The sequence below is a fragment of the Microtus oregoni genome, unplaced genomic scaffold (assembly GCF_018167655.1).
Source record: "Microtus oregoni isolate MIOR12 unplaced genomic scaffold, Mior012 000016F_ref0000370, whole genome shotgun sequence".
In the NCBI taxonomy this organism is placed as follows: domain Eukaryota; kingdom Metazoa; phylum Chordata; class Mammalia; order Rodentia; family Cricetidae; genus Microtus; species Microtus oregoni.
In genome coordinates, this window is record NW_024543075.1 from 6,010,190 (window position 1) to 6,034,775 (window position 24,586).

The 24,586-nt window shown below is 50.5% G+C and overlaps 1 protein-coding gene across 11 annotated transcripts in view; it reads right to left on the bottom strand.

Annotated features, from left to right (window-relative positions):
• Jakmip3 (Janus kinase and microtubule interacting protein 3) overlaps positions 1-24,586 on the bottom strand; it is a 136,733-nt gene continuing 112,147 nt past the window's right edge. For all 11 annotated transcript variants that reach the window (XM_041666622.1, XM_041666628.1, XM_041666629.1 and 8 more), the window contains 5 exons: positions 23,462-23,665; positions 22,481-22,546; positions 20,560-20,632; positions 19,064-20,044; positions 1-1,705 (listed from right to left, as the gene is read on the bottom strand). In XM_041666622.1, coding sequence (XP_041522556.1) covers positions 20,582-20,632; positions 22,481-22,546; positions 23,462-23,665 — 321 coding nt within the window. In that variant the 3' untranslated portion in view covers positions 1-1,705; positions 19,064-20,044; positions 20,560-20,581. The remainder of the gene's footprint in view (positions 1,706-19,063; positions 20,045-20,559; positions 20,633-22,480; positions 22,547-23,461; positions 23,666-24,586) is intronic.

Below are 24,586 nucleotides of genomic sequence, written 5' to 3' on the forward strand. Positions count from 1 at the left end.
TGCGGTTTACGTGGACTCCTAGTTTAGATGAACAAAAACGCTGATGTTGTTCTGTGTCGTGCACACACAGAGTGAGCGGGCTGACTACTTAATGCAACACGAAGTCGAGGCCCACACCTCAGTGACACCGTTTGAGCTCCTGGGGGACACGTCAGGGTCCCTCTTCTTGCCATTGCACACAGATGTCCTCTCTTAGGAGCTAACAGCAAGAGCTTACATGTGGGAGGGAATCCCAGCTAACCCAGCGCTTAGGGTGAAAGGTTCAGCCTGGGGTTTAGAAAATGCACCTTACTTTTGAATGCAAGAGCTCTTCAAACGCTCACTGGCAGCAAGAATTGGTCACCAAGGCTCACATGTACACCTCCACACACGCACCCAAAGTTCAGATCCGACCTTGGGATCATGTGACAAGAAGGTGCTTATGACACATGAGTAACCACAATGAGATCTAAAGCGAGTACAGCCGTCCAGCTAGTCATGTGCTTTCAGGAATACAGCTGGGTGGAAATGCAGTTTGGTTTGTGGGATATCACCTAACATTCATTGAGCCATTTTCCTTTCTATGTACATATACTTTACACATAAACAATAATGACCCCATGGGCACTGGTACCTATTTACATGCCTCTCTTTCTTGCAGAGTCTTTCTTTAAAACAAACAACACCAAATACCGAAGTTCCCAGACCTGCGCTTTAGAGTGTCGGGGTTATTATTAAGTTATTTCAGACACGCACACAACATGCAAAGTCATGACCCAACTGAAACAGAGGGATGTGAGGTGGGTTGAGTTTCCAGTGCAATTTTTTTTGTTCCCAATCAACTACTGGTCTCTTGCAGGTTCACTTAGAGCTGGGCCAGGAGCTCTGGTAGGCAGGGAGCTACATGGAACTGAGACAGTTTCTAGATGCCTGTATTGCACAGTCCATCAGTCCCTAACCCAGTGGTTTCTCTCACCTACAGATCTGGCTATTCTTGCCATTCAGTGCTGAGTACAGCAAATGGACCAAGAGAAGGCAGCCATTTAAATCAGACAATACCATGCACTCGGGACTGAAGATTTCAGACTCAAAGACCAAACCCAATGTCAGACTCAGCTACGGAAGCAATTAACTGGGTTAGAACCTTGTCCAAGTGCATCAGAAACTATGGCATGAACGACAACAGGAAGGACCAAGTGCACTTAGTGCATTTCCCAGCAGAAATCCTGCAGCCACTGAAGAAAAGGCCTATGTGTCCGATCTTGTAAGCTCTCCTCTGATTTTGACCTAGGGGTCTATAACCACTCGGTCATCTGCACCACACCGCATCATTTCTCCTGACACAAATATAAAATGAACTTAATACTTTCAGACAACCTTCTCATTCCTCCCCCTGCCTACTGGGCTTTGGAATATTCAGCGCTGAATACAGCAGTCACACCTGGCTGCATAGCTCGCCATCCAGGGCAATCAACTTCTAGGTGCTTTGAAAGGGCTCTAATCCATTCACCGACCTTTCACTGAGCAAGCACACTCTCCCTCCTAACTTCAGCACAGAGGGTGACAACCTTAGACTATCAAGGGTGTGATGAGGACAGAAGGGGCCTCCTCCAGTCAGGGATGCATTCTGGTCCACACAAGGGACGACTTTCCTGGACTGTGGATGGCCCATCGAGAATAATGGAAATCTCATTTGAATGGTCCTCATAGGAGCACTGCTTTCTCTCTGGAAAAGAAAGAGTAGAGACAAGGGCTTTAGTGTAACGTACTTGAGACACACAGGAGTGTTCAGAATGTGGGGCAGTGCTCAAAAAAGCTGGGTCAAGAGGATCACCGAGAGTGAGGGCTGCAATCAAACTGGCTCCTCCCGTGGGCCATGTGTCCCATTATGGTGGTGCTGGCACATCCGGACTCTCTGCTGAGCAGACACCCTCCTAGGGTACTGCACAGTCCCACAGAGAGTGGAATTAGTCTGTATTCCTCATTGTAGGACTCAGCTGAACCTTCCCTCGGTGGTTGCCGGAGGATACCAATTTCTTCTCAATTTCCTTTTCTTCTCTGAGCTTAAAAAAAAAAATGTACCTCTGCTAGCTTCTAACTTTCTCTTATGCCCTTCAGATTTTTAAAGTGTCTAGCCACCAAAGGAGCTTCTAAGGTTTCTTTCAAGGAGATCAGTCCCTGATGCAGGGGTTGAGAGGGAAGACCCAGGACAGATGCTAACACTAACCTAAGAGGATACCACCTCACATAGAAGTTTTAAAAAATAGAGGCTGAAGAAATGATTCAGTGGTTTAAAAGCTCTGGTTGCTCTTCCAGAGGACCAGGATTTGATTCCTAGAACCCCTGTGGTAGCTAACTCCAGCTCCATGGGATCCAGCCCCCTCTTCTGGCCTTCACTGGCATTGCATACACGCTGTTCACAGACAGACAGAACAACCCATACACATAAAAACTTTTAAAATAGTAAAGGTTAAAAAATTTTAAAGAGCTAAAATAGACACATTATACATATGCTAACTTCTGCACACATTATAGTTGGAATCGATGCTGTCATTATAATAACACCTTCTCTGCCTTTAATGTGATTCACTTCTAAATGAGTTGTTATAGAACCACCTATTTTTAGAGCATTCAAATGGGGGGAAGGGGACTCTTCCCATTCTAGACCTTTAATTTTGCAGGTACGAAGTCAAAGCTCCAAGAAGGGTAAGGGGGAATTCCCATGGTGACACTTCAGGCTGAGGAGGCCTGAGGCCTTGATGATCCTACTCTCCAACCCACCCCGCTAAGACTCTTACCAACATACCCATCAGGCCGCCCACCCCACGTACTGACTCCATGAATTATGTGATCAGCTGTCCAGAGTATGAACTACACATGACAAGAAGAAGCAAAAATCCACTGAAAATAATTCAGAATCTTAAATATGATTCCCTAAGACGGAGGGAGAAAGGGCATTCGATTGCCTGGGGCCATTCCCCCATCGCTTTCTGTCGGTATTTCCTCCGCTTCGCTCACACACTCCATTCATTACCACTGCCTTCATCTGTGACTGCATGTGCAGGTACACATGTGCAAACACACACACACACGCACGCATGCACGCATGCACACACAGTTTCCAGAGTGGGTGGCTTTTTGTTCTCAGCCATGGACTGTGCTGTATTAAACAGGCACACTGAACATACTTGTACACTGGTGTACATCTGTACATAATACAGCACACACTTGCAGATAGCACATTCATATACATATACAGGCACACAGTGTACACCATATACGCATGCACAGTTTCTAAAACAGCTGAATTTCTTCCCTCACCCATGACTGCGCCACACAATGCATGCATCCGTACATCCATATAACATGCATTCTGGGTGCATACATAGAGACATCATTTTGATCCCAGGTTCTAGTCCTCCCGAGTCCCCTTCCATCCCACTCCCCAAGTTCAAGCCTCTGAAAATACACTATTCTTTCTTCCTTTATTCCCTTTCTGGACACTAGGTCAGCTTCAGCTCAAGATTCCAGTCAGGTTGGAGGTGTGCAGGGCACAGGGTAAGCAAGAGTAAAACCATGTTGTGTATCTGGCCTCAGTATCTGTGGCCCATAGGGATCCTCAATGTTCCATGTACCCACTGGCCCAGCGCTAGCTCAGACCCCCACTCCTCACTCACAAAGGCCTCTGTAGTCAGGAAGTCTGAAGCGACTCTCCTGCCTACAACCTGGAGTTGGGAATACACCTTCTGAAACAAGACTACCTGCGTGGACCACATAAACGTGGTTGCGTTTCCCTTCTGTGGAGAGTACGTTCCATAGAAACATCATGGGAAGGGAAGAGCACAGAAACCTGCCCCTGCCTGTGCTCTCCACTCCCCTGTTTGTCCAATGACACAGCTGTGGTGATGACTCAACCACAGCGGGACAATGTGTCAAGTCCCGTGGATCCTTCTGCGCTGTCCAGCATAGCGTGGTCTTGGTGAACCTAGAATATTCCACTTCCTCCACTGGGAAGCACAGCGGGCCGAGAGGCTGTGGTCAGACAGGACACGGTCCTTAGCCACCATGAGCATAGCCATTTGCTGGTTTGCCCTTTCATGCAGTAAGTGTGTATCTGGGTGTCTCAGGAGCCATAGCAATGACTCCACAGTGACGCCTGGAGGCACTGATGGCAGCTTACCTCCTTTAGAGCTTACAGTTCACAGAGAGGAGCGAGAGGAACTGACTGACCGGCCAAATCCCAGGAGAGATGTTGACTGCGGAAGGTACAGAGCGCAACTGGGAGTCCCCTGCCAGCTCCGGGCCCCTCGAACTGGAGACTGTGAGGCCATTACCTGCCTCATAGCAGTGTGACACGTTTAAAGAAGGCAGCCTCGAGCCAGGCGGTGGTGGCACACGCCTTTAATCCCAGCACTCAGGAGGCAGAGGCAGGCGGATCTCTGTGAGTTCGAGACCAGCCTGGTCTACAAGAGCTAGTTCCAGGACAGGCTCCAAAACCACAGAGAAACCCTGTCTCGAAAAAAAAAAAAAAAAACAAAAAAACAAAAAAACAAAAAAACAAAAAAGAAGGCAGCCTCGGGGCCACAGCCTGCCCTTTCTCTGGTGAGCGAGCAGGTAATGAAACTTTGATATTGGGTTGCAGTAAGAATGGGGATACCCAGTGAGTTGTTAACACACCCAGGGGCTCAACTCATGGACCCAAAAACGTGGGGTGGGGATGAGGGTAGGATGGTAACAACAGGGCTGTCCCTGATCCCGCCCCCCTGCACTTGCAGTGGGAAGCCCAGCCAGCAGGCATGAGGACTCCTTTGGAGCTGCAGAAGCAACACACATGGGTAGCGCAAGAAATGGCCCTGGCATATGGATGGGGAAACAGCACGCTGATTTATGTCAAAACAGAGTCAGGGAGCGGCCCTGCCGCCTGTGTTTGTGTTGGGAACTTCCACAGGCTCTCAGCTGTTGGGAAACACTAAGCTGTTGGCACGGGAGATGAACACCTTCCTGGGTCCCCAGGAGTGCAGCTTGGATCGAAATCAACAGCTGCAGATGGTAACACTGGAAAAACTGGGGGCCCACAGTCTCAGACAGGATACAGAGACAGAGTTCCTATCTGGGGAGCCTACTGGGAAGGTTGGGACCCTACAGCCCCCAAACACTATGCTCCAGGGTTCCCAGAGTCAACGACCACAAGACACCAGAGGACGAGCTAAAAGCAGAATCTTCCTGGTAAACTCTGTTTGTCCAGTCACATTAGCCAAACAAGTCCAGGCCACACAGAACCAAGCGGCCCACCAAGGCCATTTTGGAGCCAAAGCCGCATTCCCAACACTCTGATTTGGGATAATATCAAGGATAGACAACCTGATCAGACAGCGATTTAGCATCTCCTTCCTTTCTCACAGCCATTCCAGCTAAACCGCTGGTCTAGCAGATGGACACAGTCCCCCCAGCTTCCCTCAATGGCCTGTTCCCTATAGCCTCAGATCAGTCCAGTCCCTCACCTGCCCTCCTGAGAAGAGCACTGGGGGCTCACATGGACTGCCCCTTAGAGCCAGGCAGGGACTAGATAGATGCTCCTGGCCTCCTTCTGGGGCTTCCCAGAGGTGCCGACAACTGTGTGTTTGGTTCTCTCTCCCCGGCTCAGAAGCTTCTCTGAGGCCCTAAGTGCCCCGCCTGTGAACCGGAATGGGGGGTGGGGGTGGTCGCAGGTCTCTTTGCTTTGATATCTGCCAGCTGGCAGGCACAGCTGCAGATCCTGCACAGGCCAGGCCTCTTGCTGCTCAGCAACTCACTTCCCCGACTCTCCTGAGCAGGGCTCAGCTTGATCCCTGGCTCAAGCTCCCTTTGAAACTCCTTCTCCCTTTGAAGCATCTAAATTGCTACTGCAGGACGGGGAAGGGAGCTCAATCCTCCCAGCCCCTCCTCCTAGGGCTCCAGCTTGAAGGCAGCAGACTGGGGAGGTGTGTCTCAGCCTCTGGGGTCACATGAGCCAACCTTTGCAATCAGCCTGTTCTGTATACGACTGTGTGTGTTCAGTGGGCTATTTCTCTAGAGGACGAGGCTCACCCTGGGTTGGCTGCTGTCCTCCCAGCTAAGCAAGGTCAGAAGCTCCAGGAAACAGTTGTGGTTGCCTCTGGGACCCCAGTGCTTTGAGAACCCAATTCAAGAATCTGAGTGACACCTCGTTTAGGTAGAAATCCAGGAACCCGACCTCCTGAGGCTCAGTCGTCCAACCATTCCCCAGGGGGGGCGAGCAAGAGAAGCAGGGAAAGGCTGGACCACAACCTGGGTCCTAGAAGGTCTCGCATTTCCATTGTTCCCACCCAAAGTGCACCAGTGGGGGCCTCTAGTGATCTCTCTTTTGTCCTGTCCTCCTAGGGGAGGCCCTGGAGAGGACAGGGAGAGGATGGGTTGCTGCTACAGAGTGCCCGTTAGGCATCGTGGTAAAGAGGCAAGCAGAGTTTGGAGGCAGACAAGAGAGCCCAGCACAGGCAGGGAGGGGGATTTGCACTGTGGGAACTGCGCCGTGCCCTAGGCTTACTTTCATTCATCAGGTCGCACAGTGGTCTCACCTAAAGGCTTGGAGTCAGAGCCCTGGTGCCACAGCTCCTGAGATCTGGAGAGCACGGAGCAGCAGAATGACTACACCAGGTCCTGTATCCCTCCTCTTACCCTGTCAGCTTGGTCTGGAGACACACTTGGCCGGTTCCTACCCGGGTGACCCCCACCTCAGCTCTTTGAGGACTGCTAAAAGGGAGAGGCCTTGCCTGGTAAAGGGAAGGAGTAATTTCAGGGGTGGAGGCAGGCTAGGCGCTTCCAGGCCTTTGTTCGTGATGGACAAACAGGCGAAGGCCAGTGCTTCTCAAGACTCTGCCTGTTCCTACTGGAGCACATTGCTCAGCCTCCCTTCGCCTTAGCTATAACCAACCTGATGGGTGGGTGTCACACACACAACCAAATGCACAGGCGCTCCCATGCAGGTGCACACACACAATCCAATACATAAGCACCTATCCCTGCATCCCTCCACGGCACACACAGATGTGGGCGCTTTTCACATGCTTCCTATTGGTTCTGGGATTCTTCTCCCGTCTTAGCTGCAGGCAGCTGCTCTCGGCTGACGGTGGGGGTGTCCTGCTTACGTTTCTGACACTGACCTCTCTAGCAGTGACATCTCTTATTAATGGCCTCACAGCCACGCTATGAAAGGATCCATTATTGCACAGACCAAGATGGTCACGTTATAGATGGGCGCCAGCTGCTCCCCAGGCGAAAGCTCCTGAGGAAGAGAGCGAACTAGACAAAGGAGCGGCAAGGGGGAGGGGATACCCTCCATCTCCCAGCAGCCGTTTCATTCTGGTCTGAGATTTTGTGCAGCACACTCAGGAACATGTGAGAAACGTCTTTGCCAGGAGAAACGAAGATTGTAGACCAAGCACAAATTAAAGCGTTGCTGCCGGGATGAATTAGAACGGGGTATGAAGTATTTCCCTGAGCTGGATATTGGTGTCACTTGACCCGGTATCTTCAATCCTTAGTGGAAACACAGACGACAACACACACACACACACACGAGATTCCCCCAGAACAAGAAGCACCACTCACTGGTATATAGCATGCAGGTTCACAGAGTGAGAGGTAGCATCCGGGAGGGAGGGAGTCACCTACATCTCGGGATGTTTCTGGGTGAATTTCAGCACAGTGATGTGAAGTACAAAGTCAGTACGCACAGGGGCCTTCCTAAAGACCCGAGAACCACGGAGAGCCATCTTTTTAGCAGTGCCAGAGTTCTCTGCAAAGCTCTGGGGGAAAGGGCCAGCAAGGCCTGCGCCATATGTCAGACCTGGTGTTGGCTGTATGTAATGGCCCCACAGAGGACACATATATGAAAGGACCCAACACCAATTACTGATTAGATCCTGTGATTATTGTGTGGCAGGCCCCCGTAGCAGGGTGGGGCAGGCTGCCAGGCCGGGACTAGATGCTCTTAAGAGGCTAGAGAAAATTTTTTCAAACATAGCAACTGCCCTAGGAGAAGCCAGCCTCAGACTCAGTGTTCACACCTAGGGAACCATTGCTAAACTACTGTACCTTTTTGTTTCTGAATGAGATATACTAAGTCATTAAGAAGATCTGTTCCTTGGGTTAAAATGGAGAATATTACTGTTTTTTAAAATTTTTATTCTATGTCTGCACAATGCTCATGGACTATGGGTGTTTTCTGAGAGAAGATCCTTGGATTGAGGATCGACGCCACCACTTCTGGCTGGCCCGGGCCATAGCACATTGGAAGCAGCCTGAGACTGCACTCAGAAGGGTTTGCTCATTGGCATTCGGGCGCTGGCTTCACGAGGAGCTGTAAATCTGAGGCTACTGACAGTTAATCTCACACTCTGTGAACTTCCAGACCCAGAGCTGGAAGGAACGCAGTCCCTGGAGATCAAGCCAACCCCAGGATCAAACAGAACCAGAGAGTTTGTCTGGACCTACAGGGAAGATACCACCAGCAGCTTTATCCCGTCTGCACCCCAGAATGGGCACAAAGTAGGGGCATTCCAGCCAGGATTCACTAAATCCCAAATGGGGGCTTATTCAAGACAAGCGGAAAGGCTAATCAGGGAGGGGAGGAGCTCCGTATAAGAGGTTCAGGGGACAAGGCCACCCCTGAAAATTGAACTGCCTTCACAGTGCCTCCTGCACAAAAGGAACTGGACATTTGGAAGGAATCAAGGAAGAGAAGATCTGTTACTTAGAACAAGCCAGGGTTTTCTTTGTTCACATACCACAAAGTTTACTACTAAAAAAGATGATACATTTTTTTTGACTCTGTGTGTGTGCACATGTGTGCACTCATGTTTATATGTGCGTGGGTACAAATGTGTGTATGTATGTAGGTGGAGCCCAGAGGTTGACATCTGGTTCTTCCTCCATCACTATCTACTTTCTATGTTGAGGAAAGGTCTCTAATTGAACCTGGGGTTCCCTGATTCAGACAGTCTAGCTAGTCAGCTTGCTCTGGGGTCCCTGTCTCTGACCTCCATCTTGAGAGCTTCCTGGCAGGTTGTCACACGGACCCAGATTTTACGTGGGAGCTGGGCATGGAACTCCAGCCCTCGTTGTTAGTTTCCAAACCAAGACAAAAGGCTCAAGTGCCGATTTAATACATCAAAGCAGACGAGGTTGCTAGGTTGTCCCTACATCCCTCAGTCCTTACCTGTTACAGGACCCTCTTAGCTGGCACGAACTTCTCCAGCCCAGGGGGCTGGATTGCTCTTCCCTATATAATCCTACCATTTTGGTTACCTGCTCTTTGTGTATTCGGACCTGCTGGCTGCTGCACTGGTTCCCCTCCCCCTGCCTGTCTCCCCCCCCCTCCCCACCCCACATGGCACAGCTCAGTCTTTTCACAACCACCCTGGATTCTCCTAGATGTCCCTGTCCCTGCCTCTGGCAATGCTCTCCGGTAGTATATCTACAATAAACATTCTCCTCCACCATACCTAGGAGCGGTCATGTTTTCTTTCTCTCTCTTTTTTTCTTTTGCACTCGCTCATGTTTGCACATTGAACATTTTCCCCCTGAGCAATCCCAGTTGATCAATTAGACTTCATCAAAATTACAAGTTCTATATGACACGCCCTCGAGAGACTCAAGAGAAACAAAGGATTGGGAGATGGGCATGGCGGCTAACACCCGTGATGCCAGCACAGGAGGCTGGAGCTAGCCTGGGATACACAGTGAGTGCCTGGACTTCCCAGCAAGTCTCTTTCTTATCTGTGTGTATGCATGTGTGTGCGGGTGTATGCACATGGGTGCATGCCTACATATGTGCTGAGTGTGAGGAGGACTGGAGGACAGCCTCGGCTGTCACTTCTCAGGCACCATCTTCTCTTCAGCTATTTCTCAGATGAGTTCTTCCATTGACCTGAAACTTGCCATGTCTACTGGGCTGACTGGGCTGTGGATCTGTCCCCACAGAGCTGTGGTTACGAGCACGTACCACAATGCTTGGCTTTTTGTTTTGTTTTGTTTTTTTAATGTGGATTCTGGGAATCACGTTCGAGTCCTCCAGTTTGCAGGACAGGCACTTTATCAACTGAGCCATCTCCCAATAAAGGCTTCTTTAAAAAAAGAAAAAAGCCGGGTGGTGGTGATGCACTTCTTTAATCCCAGAACTCAGGAGGTACAGGCAGGTGGATCTCTGTGAGTTTCGGGCCGGCCTGGTCTACAGAGTGAGTTCTGGAAACAGTCTCCAAAGCTACACAGAGAAACCTTGTCTGGAAAAACAGACAACAACAACAAAAAATGAAATATCTTTAAATTTTATACATATATTCAATAAACAAATGTGTCTATATTATATGGGGAAAAAGCTTAAAACAGTGCATTAGGAGGATATAACAAACCATTTAAAAATGGTAAAAAAAAATATGAAGAGAAATGTTGCCAAAGAGACTATACGGATGGAAAATCAGCACAAAAGACATTCAACCCTGTTTGCCATTAGAAAAATGTGAACTACACCAAAGTAAGATACTGCAAAACCAAGCAGGCAAAGCCCCACAGAGATACAGGTGCTCTCTGCATTGCTGGTGGGACACAAACTGCGGTGCACAGTGACAGTGAACAGCTCCCTATAAAAAGAAACATGTCGGTCCAGGCCACCCAGGAGCCCCATCATAGGTACTGACCCAAGAAGAAGGAAGGCTCCCACGCGTGGAATCCTGCATGCAAATGCTATGGCAGCACTGCTCGTAATTGCCCTAAAGTGAATGCTGCCCTGATGCCGTTCAGCTGGAGATGCTCCCAAGTAAATAGGGTTGCCCTGGAGCTGGAGAGATGGCTCAGTGGTTAAGAGCATTGCCTGTTCTTCCAAAGGTCCTGAGTTCAATTCCCGACAACCACATGGTGGCTCACAACCATCTGTGGTGAGGTCTGGTGCCCTCTTCTGGCCTGAAGACATACACACAGACAGAATATTGTATACATAATAAATAAATAAATAATTTTTTTTTTTTAAAAAAAAGGATGCCCTGGTCAGCCACAAAATTGGGACCCGGAGGAGAGTCGGGTCCCAATGCTGCAGATTATGCGATTCTATTTTTTTTTAAATATTTATTTATTTTGTATACAATATTCTGTCTGTGTGTATGACTGCAGGCCAGAAGTGGGCACCAGATCTCATTCCAGATGGTTGTGAGCCACCATGTGGTTGCTGGGAATTGAACTCAGGACCTTTGGAAGAGCAGGCAATGCTCTTAACCTCTGAGCCATCTCTCCAGCTCCCTATGCGATTCTATTGATATGACTTGAAATGGCAAGACTGAAGGGGACTACCAGGATGGGCTGAGGGGCTCGATAGCAAAGGGCTGAGGAGGGGGTCTGTCTGTCAAGATGGTGGTGGACAATGTGTCAAAACCCAGAGAACACTTACTGCACATCATAAACAGTAAACACTATTACATGTGAATTTTTTTCTAAATATCAGAATGTGGGGTGAAGAGAGCATACAGGATGTGACACAGGACAGAGTATAACTGCCCTGGGTGGGGGGACAGAGGACTCCCTGAATTATTGTGCTGGCTAGTCGTATGTCAATTTGACACGAGCTAGAGTCATCAGAGAGGAGGGGGCTCAGTTAAGGAAATGCCTTTATAAGACTGTGGCAAGCCTGAAAGGCGTTTCCTTCAGGATCTGTGGGGTAGGGCCCAGCCCATGGCAGGTGGTGCCATTCCTGACATGGTGGTCCTGGGTTCCAGCAGCCAGCGCTCCTCCATGGCCTCTGCATCAGCTCTTGCCTCCAGGTTCCCGCCCTGTTGGAGTTCCTACCCTGACTTCATTTGCTGATGAACTGTGATAAGGAAGTGTAGGCCAAATAAACTCTTTCCTCCCCAGGTTGCTTTGGTCATGGTGTTTCATTGCAGCAATGGTAACTCTGGCTAAGATAGTTATTTTGGAGAAAAACATTTTGTCTGGACACTGTAAGACCAAGGACAACCAGAACTATATTTGTGCTGCATTCTAGGTAGTGAAGTGTGCCTCAGTGACCCCGAGATGACTTCAGATAGACCAGAACAGAAGGGTAAACAAGAGCCACATGCCCCGCCACTGTCAAGGCAAAAGGTCAGAAACAAGAAGAGAGTGGGGTTAGAGCAAATCTGGCGCCACTGGTCTGAATCTGGGGGTGTGGTTATGAACTCATAGTGTCATAACAGTGATTGATAGATGAAGAGGTAAAAGTAGATAGATAATAATGGAGGGGTATAAAAATGGGTAAAAATAAAAGTAACATAAGTAGCTGATGGATAGATGATATATAAACAGAGGATAGATAGATAAATGGATGAATGGATGGATAGATATCGATAGATAGATAGATAGATAGATAGATAGATAGATAGATAGATGATAGATAGAGTAGTTAGGTAAGCACATAGGTAAGTCTACATAATTAAGCACACATACATGCTCCCTGTTATTAGACTAAACTTCTGAAGCTGTAAGCAAGCCCCCAATTGAATGTTTCCTTTTAAAGAGTTGTGTTGGTCATGGTGTCTCCTCACAGCAACACAACAGCAACTAAGACACACGCTCTGCCCACGAGAAGCTGGAAAATGAAGCCACGCCATCAGCAAGCAGACCTGAACCTAGAGATCTTGATTTCTTAACCTTATTCTCCAACAGGGGCAAGCACTCCTTGGAGAAGGGATGGATCTCAGGCCTTGAACAGGGACAAAAGATGAGCCTGGAGTATCCCGTGGTAACAGAAAGTGTATGCATGAGAAAGGAAGGGACATGGAGATAGGACAAGCGTCAACCTGAAAGAATGCTTGAGGTTCAAGAAAATACGTGATATGATTAGAATGACTAGGACACAGCGTTCCCACAAGAACTTGCCGCAGGTGAACAAGAGTTTGGGGAGGAAAAGCAGATTTATATTGTGTCACTGTCCTCGCTGTACGCAAGCATCACCCCAGGCTCCCAGTTCTGTGAGCACAGGATTCACCAAGCTGACCTCTGGCACCCCTGTTTGGCACACAAAGGTTCTTGCTGCGCAGTGTGCTCACCTCGAGCTAAACATGAGAAAGCACAAGACAGATGAGACCGAGGGACACGACAAAATAACCTACAGGTTAGTATCAGCGTGTCGTGTCTGACACGACGAGGAAACACTGAGAATTGACACCTTTGAGTGGAGAGATAAGACGACAGCTACAGCCTGGGGCCCAGGAACAGAACGTGTAAAGATTATTATGCAGGCTACTAACACCAGGAGAAGCTAGGCAAACGGCACACAAGGACTCCCACAGCCGGATGTCATAACACACACCTGTTATCCCAGCACTTGGAAGGCAGAGGCAAGAGAATAATGAGTTCAAGATCAGTCTGAACTAGAGAGAGAGAGAGAGAGAGAGAGAGAGAGAGAGAGAGAGAGAGAATGAGATGGCTCAGCTGGTAAAGGCACTTCTGACCAAGCCTGAGACCTGAGTTCACTTCCTACCCCATACTCTTATAATAGAAGAGAGTTTTAGCTTGCAAGGTGACCTGTGACCTCCATATAGTGTCGTGGCATGCCCGTGCACATACGTACACACATCATTTTAAAATTAAAGCAATAAAAAACCTCTCTATATCTATTTTTTGTATTTGTTTTAATCTAAAACTCACTTCAAAATAAGAGTTTTTTGAACAGTTCACGGGGTGAATGGTGATACCCAGTTAGAAAGCAGGTGTTACTGCCTTTTCTGTATCACTTGTGCGTCAGCCAGCAGTCCCCAGAGTGGTATCTGGGGCAGAAACAGGCACGGACCTTTGGATTTGATCTTCAGGTTTTCTTGGCCAGGTGTGATGTTTTGTTTGTGATCTAACAAATGAAGCTTGCTTGACAATCACAGAGTGTGGAGTGAGCCACTAGTTAGCCATAAAGGCCAGGCAGTGATGGCACACACCTTTAATCCCAGCACTTGTGAGGCAAAGGCAGACTCATCTCTGTGAGTTCAAGGCCACCCTGGGCTGCGTGAGATTGACTCTGTCTAAAAGAGAAACAGAGCAAGGCAGTGATGGCTCACACCTTTAATCCTAGTACTTGGGAGTAACATGTCTTTAATTCCAGCACTAGGGAGGTGGAGACAGGAAGGGATATGGCTGGATGGAGAGAGGAATATAGGGCAGGAGGAGACAGGAGCTCAGGGCATTCAGTCTGAGGACTTGTAGAGACAGGACACCCCACTCAGTCTGAGGATTTTATAGAGGTAAGAACTAGTGGCTGGCTGCTCTGCTTGTCTGATCTTTCAGCTTTCACCCCCTAATATCGGACTCTGGGTTTTTATTATTAAGACCAATTATAAATCGCGCAACAGCCAGGAGCTGAGATTACAGCATAGACTCCTCACAAATAGGCTGGAGATGACTGACCGCTATGGGAGAGGAGCCTAGTGCAGCAGCCTCAGGTGGGGTCAGGGTATGTCACGGTGGTCACACCCATAGCCAGCTCCAGGCTTCTTCACTTGGAGCCTCAGGAGTCAGGGCTCTGACCCTCTTACCTCTCTGGCCCCTGCTGGGTAGGTTTCTGACGCTGCCTGTTTCTGTCCCACTGGAGTTGCGGGCCCGTGGTGACTGTCCCTTGTTGATCCTCCAGAGCTGGTACTGCTGCAGGCACTAGAGTATTGCACCCCAGCTCCATGCACCTTTCCTTACCCGCTGTGTCTGAGCGGCCTCTCTCTGATTGGGGGAATGAGGAGAATGTTTGCTTGTCCCTGCACCACGCATGGAATCAATCCCTTCTCCACAATTGCTGGTTCCTTTTATTATATAATATGCAGGCAATGCAGCCAAACTTCAGGGAACCACTGGCTCTGGCTTAGCATGCTGGCACCCTAGCTAAGAGGTAGCCATGACTTCTCACTCTCCTTCCCTCTACCTTGACCACTCTGACTTTAGTGTCCAGGGAGCAGGAGATGGTCTGAGTAGAGTCCAGACTCACAAAATGCTTTTTTTGGGGGGTGGGGGGGTGGGGGGGGTGGGAAGGGGGCACCTGATAGTTATAGTTTGAACACAAAATATTCCAACAAACTCATATTGTCAATCATTCTTGGTCACTAGCTAGTAGCATCCTTTCTGTTTGTTGTTGTTGTTGTTGTTGGTGGTTTGTTTTGAAACATAGTCTCACTATGTAGCCCAGTCTAAGCTGAAACTCATGATTCTCCTGCCTCAGCCTTCCAAGTGCTGGGATTACAGGTTTATGCCATCAAACCTGGTTGGTGGTACTACCTTGAAAGGGTCTGGAATCTTCAGGAGGCAGGTCTGAGCTGGAGGAAGTAGGTAATAGGGGATGGGCCCCTGGAAGGGTCTTGTCTCTGTCCCCCTCCTATCCCTCTCTCTTGTTGCTGACTGTCTGTTCTCAGAGAAGTAGCTTTGCCATTAGGATCTGTGTCTCATCACAGCCACAGAAACCCAGACCCAGCCACAAAGGTCCAAGTCCTCTAAAACCCTGAAGCTGTTCCATCAGGTTATTTTGTCACAGCAACACAAACATAACTAGTGTGCCTGTGTCTATTACTGTTCATTAATGTCAGAAGCATCTCTGAGGGGGCTAGCCCTGCCTATGCCCCTAGAACTCCCTACACAGCCCTGTTTTGCCTCTGTCCTTGTTTCTTTTGTTTTGTTTTCAGCTTGACACAAGCTGGAGTTGTTTGAGAAGAGGGAACCACAGTTGAGAAAACGCCTGCATCAGACTGGCCTGTAGGCAAGCCTATGGGGCATTTTCTCAATCAGTGAATGATGTGGGAGGGCTCACATCATTGTGGTTGGTGCTGCTCTTAGACAGGTGTCCTAGGGGATATAAGAAGTGGAGAGGTGGCTCAGTGGTTAAGACCCTGGCAGCTCTTCCAGAGGACCCAGATTTCCAGCACCTACACTATGGCTTACAAACATCTATTACTATAGTTTCATGGATCTAACACCCTCTTCTGGCCCTGAGAGCATCAAGCATGCACTTTGTGCCCATACATAAATGCAGGGAAAACACTCCTGCACATTAAACACACACACACACACACACACACACACACGAGGAGGAGGAGAAGGAGGAGGAGGAGAAGAAAGAGGAGGAGGAGGAGGAGGAGGAGGAGGAGGAGGAGGAGGAGGAGGAAAAAGGGAAAACAAGGGGAGGCTTAGCAAGCCAGAAGGATTGAGCTAGTAAATGGCACTCTTTCATGGCTTCTGCATCCCTTCCTGCCTCCAGGTTCCTGCCCTGGTTGAGCTCCTGCCCTGACCTCCCTGGATCACTGACTACTTTCCTCCCAAGTTGCTTTTAGTCATGGTGTTTAACACAGCAACACACATTCTAATATAGCCTTCATGTGGGAACTGTTCGGACTTAAGGCGCAGTAACTCTGTAAACCCTAGAGGTCCACCTGCCCACAAGCATAGGAGTGATTGCAACCAATGGGACACGCACACCCAGCCACCTAGGAGTCTCCCAAGGAATTTTGGGTTGTTTCCACAGGAAGCCAGCATTGAGACCTGTGTCTACCGTCCTTCACCCAGCTTCAGGCAACCTTTAAGGCCACGCACGTGATGATCTGAGGTTGGGATTGTTCCTGCCAAGCAAGTGGGAAAACACCCCAGTGACAGAGTGGGGTTGGGTACAAAAGGAACACACACAGCAGGGGCCTGAGCGTCTGCAACCTGTTGCTTAGTCATGCTGGGTTTGCTTGGTTGGAGCGCCCCCGTGTGGCTCACGTTGGCATTTCCTGTAGTGCTGAGCCAGGCAGCCTAGAACAAGCTTTTGTGAGTGCTTTCTGACTGTATCTATCGACCCTAGAGGCCACAGAGACCACATAGTGCCCTGCACAGGGGACCTGGCCCCCAATGAAGACCAGGGAATTATATAAGGCATGCTTGTAAAAACGTGCCCAAATGAAAGATGAGTAAGGATCTCCTCCCATCCTGCTGATCAGACTGGTCTCAAATCTCACGCTGTTCTCACACAGGACCATCTTTTCACAACAAGGCTGTCGCCTGGAGTTCTCCTATACAGCCCCAAAGAGACACAGCCTTACCAGGGACACGCCCACAGCCCCACCAGGGACCTACCCACAGCCTCACCAGGGACACGCCCACAGCCTCACCAGGGACCTACCCACAGCCTCACCAGGGGCACGCCCACAGCCCCACCAGGGACATACCCACAGCTCTGCCAGGGACACGCCCACAGCCCCACCAGGGACATGCCCACAGCCTCACCAGGGGCACGCCCACAGCCCCACCAGGGACATACCAACAGCTCTGCCAGGGACACACCCACAGACCCACCAGGGACATGCCCACAGCTCTGCCAGGGACACGCCCACAGCTCCACCAGGGACACGCCCACAGCCCCACCAGGGATATGCCCACAGCCCTAGGAAGAGGCTTGGTGGGAGTCCATCTTGCTGAATGTCTCACCATGCCACACAAGGGCCAGCTCACTCTCCACATGCTAGTCTTACTGAACAGTAGACACCCTTGCTGTGGAATAGAGGCTCAGCTTAGAGGGCCCAGTCTACAGGGCCTCCCAGAGTGGGAAGGCATGTGGGAGAGATGGGCACACGGGTGCTGAGCCAGATGAGGCTCATGAGGAGGAATGTGTGCACAGGAGAAACCACTCATCTATAGGCTACACGGTGGAAAGAGGGCTAGCCTCTACCACCCTGGGGCATGTGCTGGGTCTCCACAGGTGATGTGTCCCCAGGTTCCATCCCTGCCTCCATACATTCCCTGCCCCTAGGCTCAGCAATAGGTTCCACCACGTTCCCTCGTAAGTTCTAGGCTCTGCTCTGTCAGTGGCTGGACAGGTGACCTCACCAGGAAGCCTTATACAGTTCTAGGTGGTGGGATGTCTCGGCTGAAGGAGCCACACTGGAGCCAAATGCCTCACTGCAAGTTATAGGTAGCCCTGGGTGTGAGGACTGGGCAATCTTCATCCCTCAGAGGTCGCAGAAATCCGCTGCGGCAGGCCTCCATGTCCCAAGAGATACGCACACCCAGACGGCATCTGCCCGGTTCCCAAAGAGCCTCAGGGTGTCTCTGGGAAACCCATCCTCAGTCACCTCCTCCCCACAGGGGTCTTGATGCAGCTCAGAGGGGACCAAGCCCTTTTGACTTGTCACAGGGCCTGGGGCCAACAGGGTGATCCTGTCATGGGTATGTGTTCAAAACACAGTGTAGCTAGGGTTGTCATCGCAGCTATTCAGAAGGCTGAGTCAGCAGGATCGCCATTTCAACCCCTGGGGTACGGAATGAGTTCTGGGCAACTTAATGAGACACCGTTTGGAAATAAAAACTAAAAAGGTGGTTAGGGCTACAGCTCAGGGGTAGAGAGTTTTCCTCGAATATGCCGGGCCCTGGGTTTGATCCATGTTATGTGTGTAGTGGATGGAAAGTTTTAACCCACACCGTAGCTGCTTCTGCCATCTGCCATGGGGACTGGGCAGGATGGGGCACCTTGTGTCTCAAGGCAGAGCTTCCTGTCTATAGGGATGGGGAAGAAGGTGCCCCATGCCCCCTGCCCAGCTCCTTTGAGCTTTGGGGATGCCACTGCACTGGGGTGGGAAATCTTTACTAGGTGCGGGCACCACTGCACTAGGGAGAGAAGTCTCCACTAGGTGTGGCCCAGCTACAGGCACAGAAGGGTCCACAGATGAGATAGGAAGTTGCACCTGTATGGTGCTGTAGTGCACTCCCCAGGGCATCTGTGGGGCTGGAGTGCACTCCCTAGGGCAGCTGTGGGGCTGGAGTGCACTCCCCAGGGCAGCTGTGGGGCTGGAGTGCACTCCCCAGGGCAGCTCAGGCGCTTCCTCAGCGAGCACTGGCATCTGTGTTAGCATGAACAGGTAAAGTGAGGATCCTACATCTGTGGGCTACATCCAGAAATGGATGTGGGGAGCCCCCATGACCTACTGGCCCTCATAACCACTCCAGGCTCTTCTGGAGGGGAGACCTCATTCATGCAGCAAAGGGCTCATTCAGTCTAGCAAGAGGAGCAGGCTGCTAATAGTGCGGTAAGGAGGGCTGTCCCCAGTAGACAGATGTTGCCACCTACCTGCAGGCCATTGTACGGTGGCTGCCTTCTGAAGTTCATGGAACTTTTGGTTTATCTTATCTTCACCTTCTCTCCCAGACCCGGCTTCTTGTGTGCACAGGCTCTGGATGAAGCCATTCTCAGCCACCATCACCACCTGCCCTTGCCACCTGCAGTTCTTGGCTAGGCCCACGGGCTGAGGGTCTTCCTGGCCAGGAGGGCCACGCCTCCACTATGTCGGGGCTGTGCTTTGATCCTCATTCTTTCAGGCCAGGCCTCATACGCCCCTTGGCCTCTTCCTCTGGTCATTCCACTGAGCTTCTAGCCAGCAGACTGGGATAGGGTTCTAGCCTTTGTGCCTGGGGGTAGGGTAGGAGGCCAGTGTGTGTGTGTGTGTGGGGGGTCACAACTCTCAGCTGTCCTCACAGAGATGCCAATGTAACAGAACAAGGTTGGGCAAGGAATCTGTCCATCAGCAAGTGTTCAGGACCACAGTGAATGATTTCAGTGTGACACTCAGGGTGTCACAGGGAACCCTCCTAGGTCACCACGGCGACCACAGCCTTCATCTTGCCATTAGGGGCAAGTCTGGGCAGTTCTGAGATCTTCTTCCAAGGGTATTGATGGTCACTATGGGAACAAGGGGGCTGTCCAGTGTGGGCTCCAGCACAGGAGCAGTTCTGACCCCTGCATGGCAGGGAACGTTACACATCGCTGTGATTGGGAGGAGGCCTACTCTCGGGGCTGAAGGTCCCCAGGACTCAGTAGCCAAGGCTAGGCCTCCCCTAGAGAAGCGCTACTCAGCAAGACAAGTTCTAGTCCAGTCACTCTGGGGGACAGTGACTGCAGCTCACAGTGTTTTTGCCCTCATCCTCCGCAGGGCAGGGCACAGAGCCCAAACCCTTCCGAGTCTTCAGTGTTGAGATCCAGTTTCTCCTGCTTCCTCCGGCACCTGCTGCTCTCTGGTCCTGCTGGAGGACAAAGGTCTGCCTTTGCCAAGGACTAGAAGACAGACACAAGCATGGGACTTAGGGGGTGAAGGGCTGGTCCCCTAGAAAAGATCTCTCTGTATCCCCTAAACAGCAGATCCAGGGGCCTGAGATGAGCTGTGTCATCGTGTCCCACCAGAAAGTGGTGACCAAGTGTGGTGTGTGGCCTTGGTGTGCAGACAGTGCAGGGGCTCTGCGCATTAGTGCCATTCCTGTGATTGTAGGTGACCCAGGGACTTGGGGACATGGAACCTGAGCCACAGAGGATACAGAAAAGTCACAAAGCCCCATCCTGCTGCCTAGTGGATACTGACTTCTGGGTTCTGAGAATGCCTGGTACATTCTCGTGGACCCAGTGCCTGGAGAAGGGCTTACTAAAAGGTGGGTAGCTTTTCAAGGAGCCTTCTGGAAGACCCAGGAGGGGCCTTTCTGCTTCTATGAGGGCACGCAGCCGGCTGACTGGGCAGCAGGAACCGCTATCATCTTTCAGAAGAAGGAGCAGGAAATACCAGCTTCTTAAGTACTTACCAGTTCAGAGTGCCCAGAACAGCTATGACCAGAGAATGAAAGCTAGGGAGAAAAACAAGAACAAAAATAAAAACTGAAAGGGAAAGGGGAGGATGGAGAAACACAAGGAGAGAGAAAGAAAAATAAGAGTTTGTAGCATGTCTGTACAGAAACAAGCCACGAGCATAGACAGAGAGGGACCCTGGCCAGCCAGGAGGAGTAGGCAAGGACAGGAGGTGTGCAAGGGGCTTTGTGAAAACCCTAAGCTTAGGGTGACAATGATACCCCAAATAACGCTGGGGGACTAGGCACTATTTAAGGCTAAGTTGTGGGTTCTACATTCCTACACAGCACACCAAGCTTCCCAGGGCCAGGCGTCTCTTGAGAGTCACGGAGCCGAGGATGACACTGGAACAGGAGACACTTCCAGTATCCAGCACATACAAGTACTATGGTTTTGGCGGTGGTACATTTATAAAGAACAAAATATACTGATACCCTGGATGGATTTGAAGTGTTGGTTGGCATGGGGGGAGGGGCCAATCCAACTTGGAGAAAAATCAAGCATTACGTTGAGCCATTTGATGACATTAGAAAGCTCAGATGGCAACCTTAACATTGCTCTAGTGTTAATTCAAACACATGCCCTTGGGTTAAGACACAAAACGAAGCAAGCATACAGTCTGAGGAAGACTTTGCCACCTGATAGGTTTGCATTTATTTGATGGGCACGTAGCCCATGGAGTAGCTAACATGTCCACCTAGCCTGGAGTCACCTAGAAGTCCCCAGTTTGTTACTTTTCTCTAGAGAGTGGAAGTCTTTCCCCAGGGCTCCATCTTTGGTGGCACCAATGTCCTCAGACTGTCAGGTCAGAATTATAGTGTTAGAAACTCAGGTGAACAAGACTGTGTCCCCTCTTGGCATCACTGGGTGCCCATGTGGCCTGGAGTTTGTAGGCAGTCCCTGTAGGGACCTTGTTTCGAAGCCTATGCCTTCTTGATTCTGGGCTCCTATCTACATGGCAGACCTAGGCATTTATGCAAGTTCTGCTGAGCATGGGGCAACAAAATGCCCCACAGATGGCAATTTTTGTCACTTCTAAGGCTGGCTGGGCCAGCTGAAATGGAAAACTGTTGGGGACTGCTCTGCAGAGGAACCCCTCCAAGCCATGGCTAAGGCCAGTGAGGAGATTATCTAGACGGTATCCTGCCCAAGAGCTGTCCCACTGACCGCTTCCTGCACCTTGACACCTTGATGAGATCTATCTATGTGTAGGAACAATCATAAGACTCAAGACAGCATCTGACTCCAGAATCCTGGGAACTAGCCCCAGCCCAGACCACGCAGAATACAGAAAAGAAAGCACAGCATTCCGTGGGCAGCAGGGATCTCTGGGCACATGCCCTTCAACTTGGTCTGGGAAGCACTGAGTCTGTGGATGCCAGTGCACAGATGCTCTGCACCCCAGGCTGTAGAGTCAGGGTTCAGAGGAAGCACCTAATCAGGCACCCCAGTATTTCTGGTCTTGAAGACACTCCCTGGGCACCAGGGGCAAAAGGTCTCTGAGCCCCGAGAACAGCTCTTGGGGACCATGGCCTATCTTTCAGGAATGTGATTCTCAGACAACCAAGCATGATGAACCTGGAGGGTTAACCCCTCTGCACCACCCAGGGCACCAGTTTGACCTAGGTCACTGGTCTAACATATGGATCCAGAGGGGAAACTGAGGCAGTACAAAGGTTCCTGGCTCTGGTCCAGTATACCCACAGCTCCTGCCCAGTGGTCTCCCTTCTGCTCATCCCCACTCTGCTCTGCATGGGCTAGCTTGCAGGTAAGGTCTCAGCTACGAGACCCGAGCTTCTGTTCTTTTTATCTATAGATGCCAGGCAAGCCCCCGCCCCGCCCCATCCAGCTGTACCCTTCCCCACTCATTTGCTTTACCTTTTCTTCCAGCTCCTTTATTTGTCTCTTCTGGGTTTCTATTCTTTCCTCTAACTCTTTTATTCTCTGCAATGTTAAAAGAAGGAAGATATTCAATAAACAGAGGATTGGAGTACCACCTATAAGAGGGTCAAGAGTTCCCCACACTTATTTGGTAGACAATAGCCCACAAAGTAGCTGCTGTGTTGCTCTAGTCCCAGCTCACCACTTCTTTGATGGGACCAATGCCCTCTGGCTTAGTCAGGTCAGAGACTGTACTGTTTAAGTGGAAGAGCAAGGAGTTAGCTTATGTCCCTCCCAGGGCCTTTATACAGAGCAACAGGCAACCAGCCCATAGAGCTACCAGCTAGGACTGTCCTTCTGCAGCTGAGGCCTGGGGACTTGGAAGCAGCTGAGTGCTTCCAAATGACAGCTGGAGCAAGAGGGATGGGGTGACCTGCCTAGCCCTGACTACTCTGGAGCCCCAATGGGCCCACAGTAGGCCCATGAGTAAAGGGGCATGGGCACATCCTAGTGGTTGATAAACCCTGTCCTATGGCCTACTGACCATCATGGGAAGGTAGCATCCATCTTGTAGGAACTTATCTTAATCTGCAGTCTGAGCTTTTTTGTGTTTAGAATGGTCTGACTTGAGTTGTGTTCACAGACACTGCTTTCAGGTCAACCCCACAGGTAGAAGCTGTGACAATCATAAACAACAGGGCTGGGCTAATGGTTGGTTAGCTGCTGTCCACAGACAACACTCTTACCATTAGGGGACAGTGTCATGTAGGAGACCTAGGAGTCCATGGAGAGCTACCACCCAAAGGCTTTGGTTAGCAACACAACTGCTAGACTAGGAGCTAGATAGGGAGGGACACGGACTCAGTGAGAAAGGGTGTGGCAACTGGAGGACACAGCTGTTGGATATGTGGCCCCCAGGGAAGCTGGGTCTCGGGAAGCCCAGCTGACCCTCTATCCCCACCCTGCCGCCATTGGCACCTGCTGTGCAATCTGCAGCAACTCCATGCGCTCCCTCAGGATCTGGGCATCGCGCTCACGTAGCTCGCTCATGACCTGGCGCTTCCACTGCTCCACTGCCACCTTGAGCTTCTCACGCTCCTCTTCTGATAGCAGCTCAGACACTTTGGCCCCGGCTTCCTGCTGCAGGGCATCATACAACATGGCTTCCAGCTCCAGGATGTGCTGGGGACAGGAGACAGGCATCAGCTCTCCCCTGCTTCAGGAGTGGGCCCACTCGCTCCACGGCAGACAGCCTTGCCTCTCAGCGGAGTTCTTACTGGGGAGGAAGTGTGTCCAGTGGTCTCTGGGGAAGGGCCTGGAGGGTCACAAACACTTTCCTTCCTAACTAGCAGGCATCCTAGAAGAGGTGGGGGCCAAACACCAGCTGTGACTCCCTGCCGATGTCCTGGTACCACAGTGTGCTTGTGTTTCTGCCTCAGCGACTGCTCAGAGAAAAGGGAATTTTAGGGAAATCAGAACCACACTCTTCCATGGTTTATTTGGTGCTGGAGAGGGAACCCAGAGCCTCAGGTATGCCAGGCAACAACACTATCAAGGAGGGTGAGACTCAGATCCTGAGACCCAGCCTTTGAAAACAAGTGTGTTACATGTGACCTAGAGCAAACACTGCAGAGGTTTCATATGCTCCTGCTAGTGAGAACTTCCATCTGGACTTTGTTTATAGACATGATACACCAGGAGATGAGCCTAGGTCACCAGAGGGACGTTCCCTGCCTTCGGCTAGTCAATAGCCTGCTTACTGTGTCTTGAACTAGCAATGGCCCCAGAGTAAATGTCACTACCATCTGGCAGACAGAGAAGCAGAGGATGTGGGAATGACCCCAAAGGCCTATAGACTGCTGCTCCCTTCGGATCACCATAGGATCATTCTGTGCGCTCCAGCATCCACACCTGCCCTCAGCCACACATCAGACCACCAAGAGCTCTTCCTGAGTTACTGCTGTCGTCTCTCTGTGCCTTGAAGGATACTCAATGGGACAAGGCACCACCCACAGGATAACAACCCTATACAAGGATAACTAAACCCTAGAAAGGATAGGTGGCCTTTGGTTCCCCTAGGAAGTCTCTGCAGCTGGGCATTAA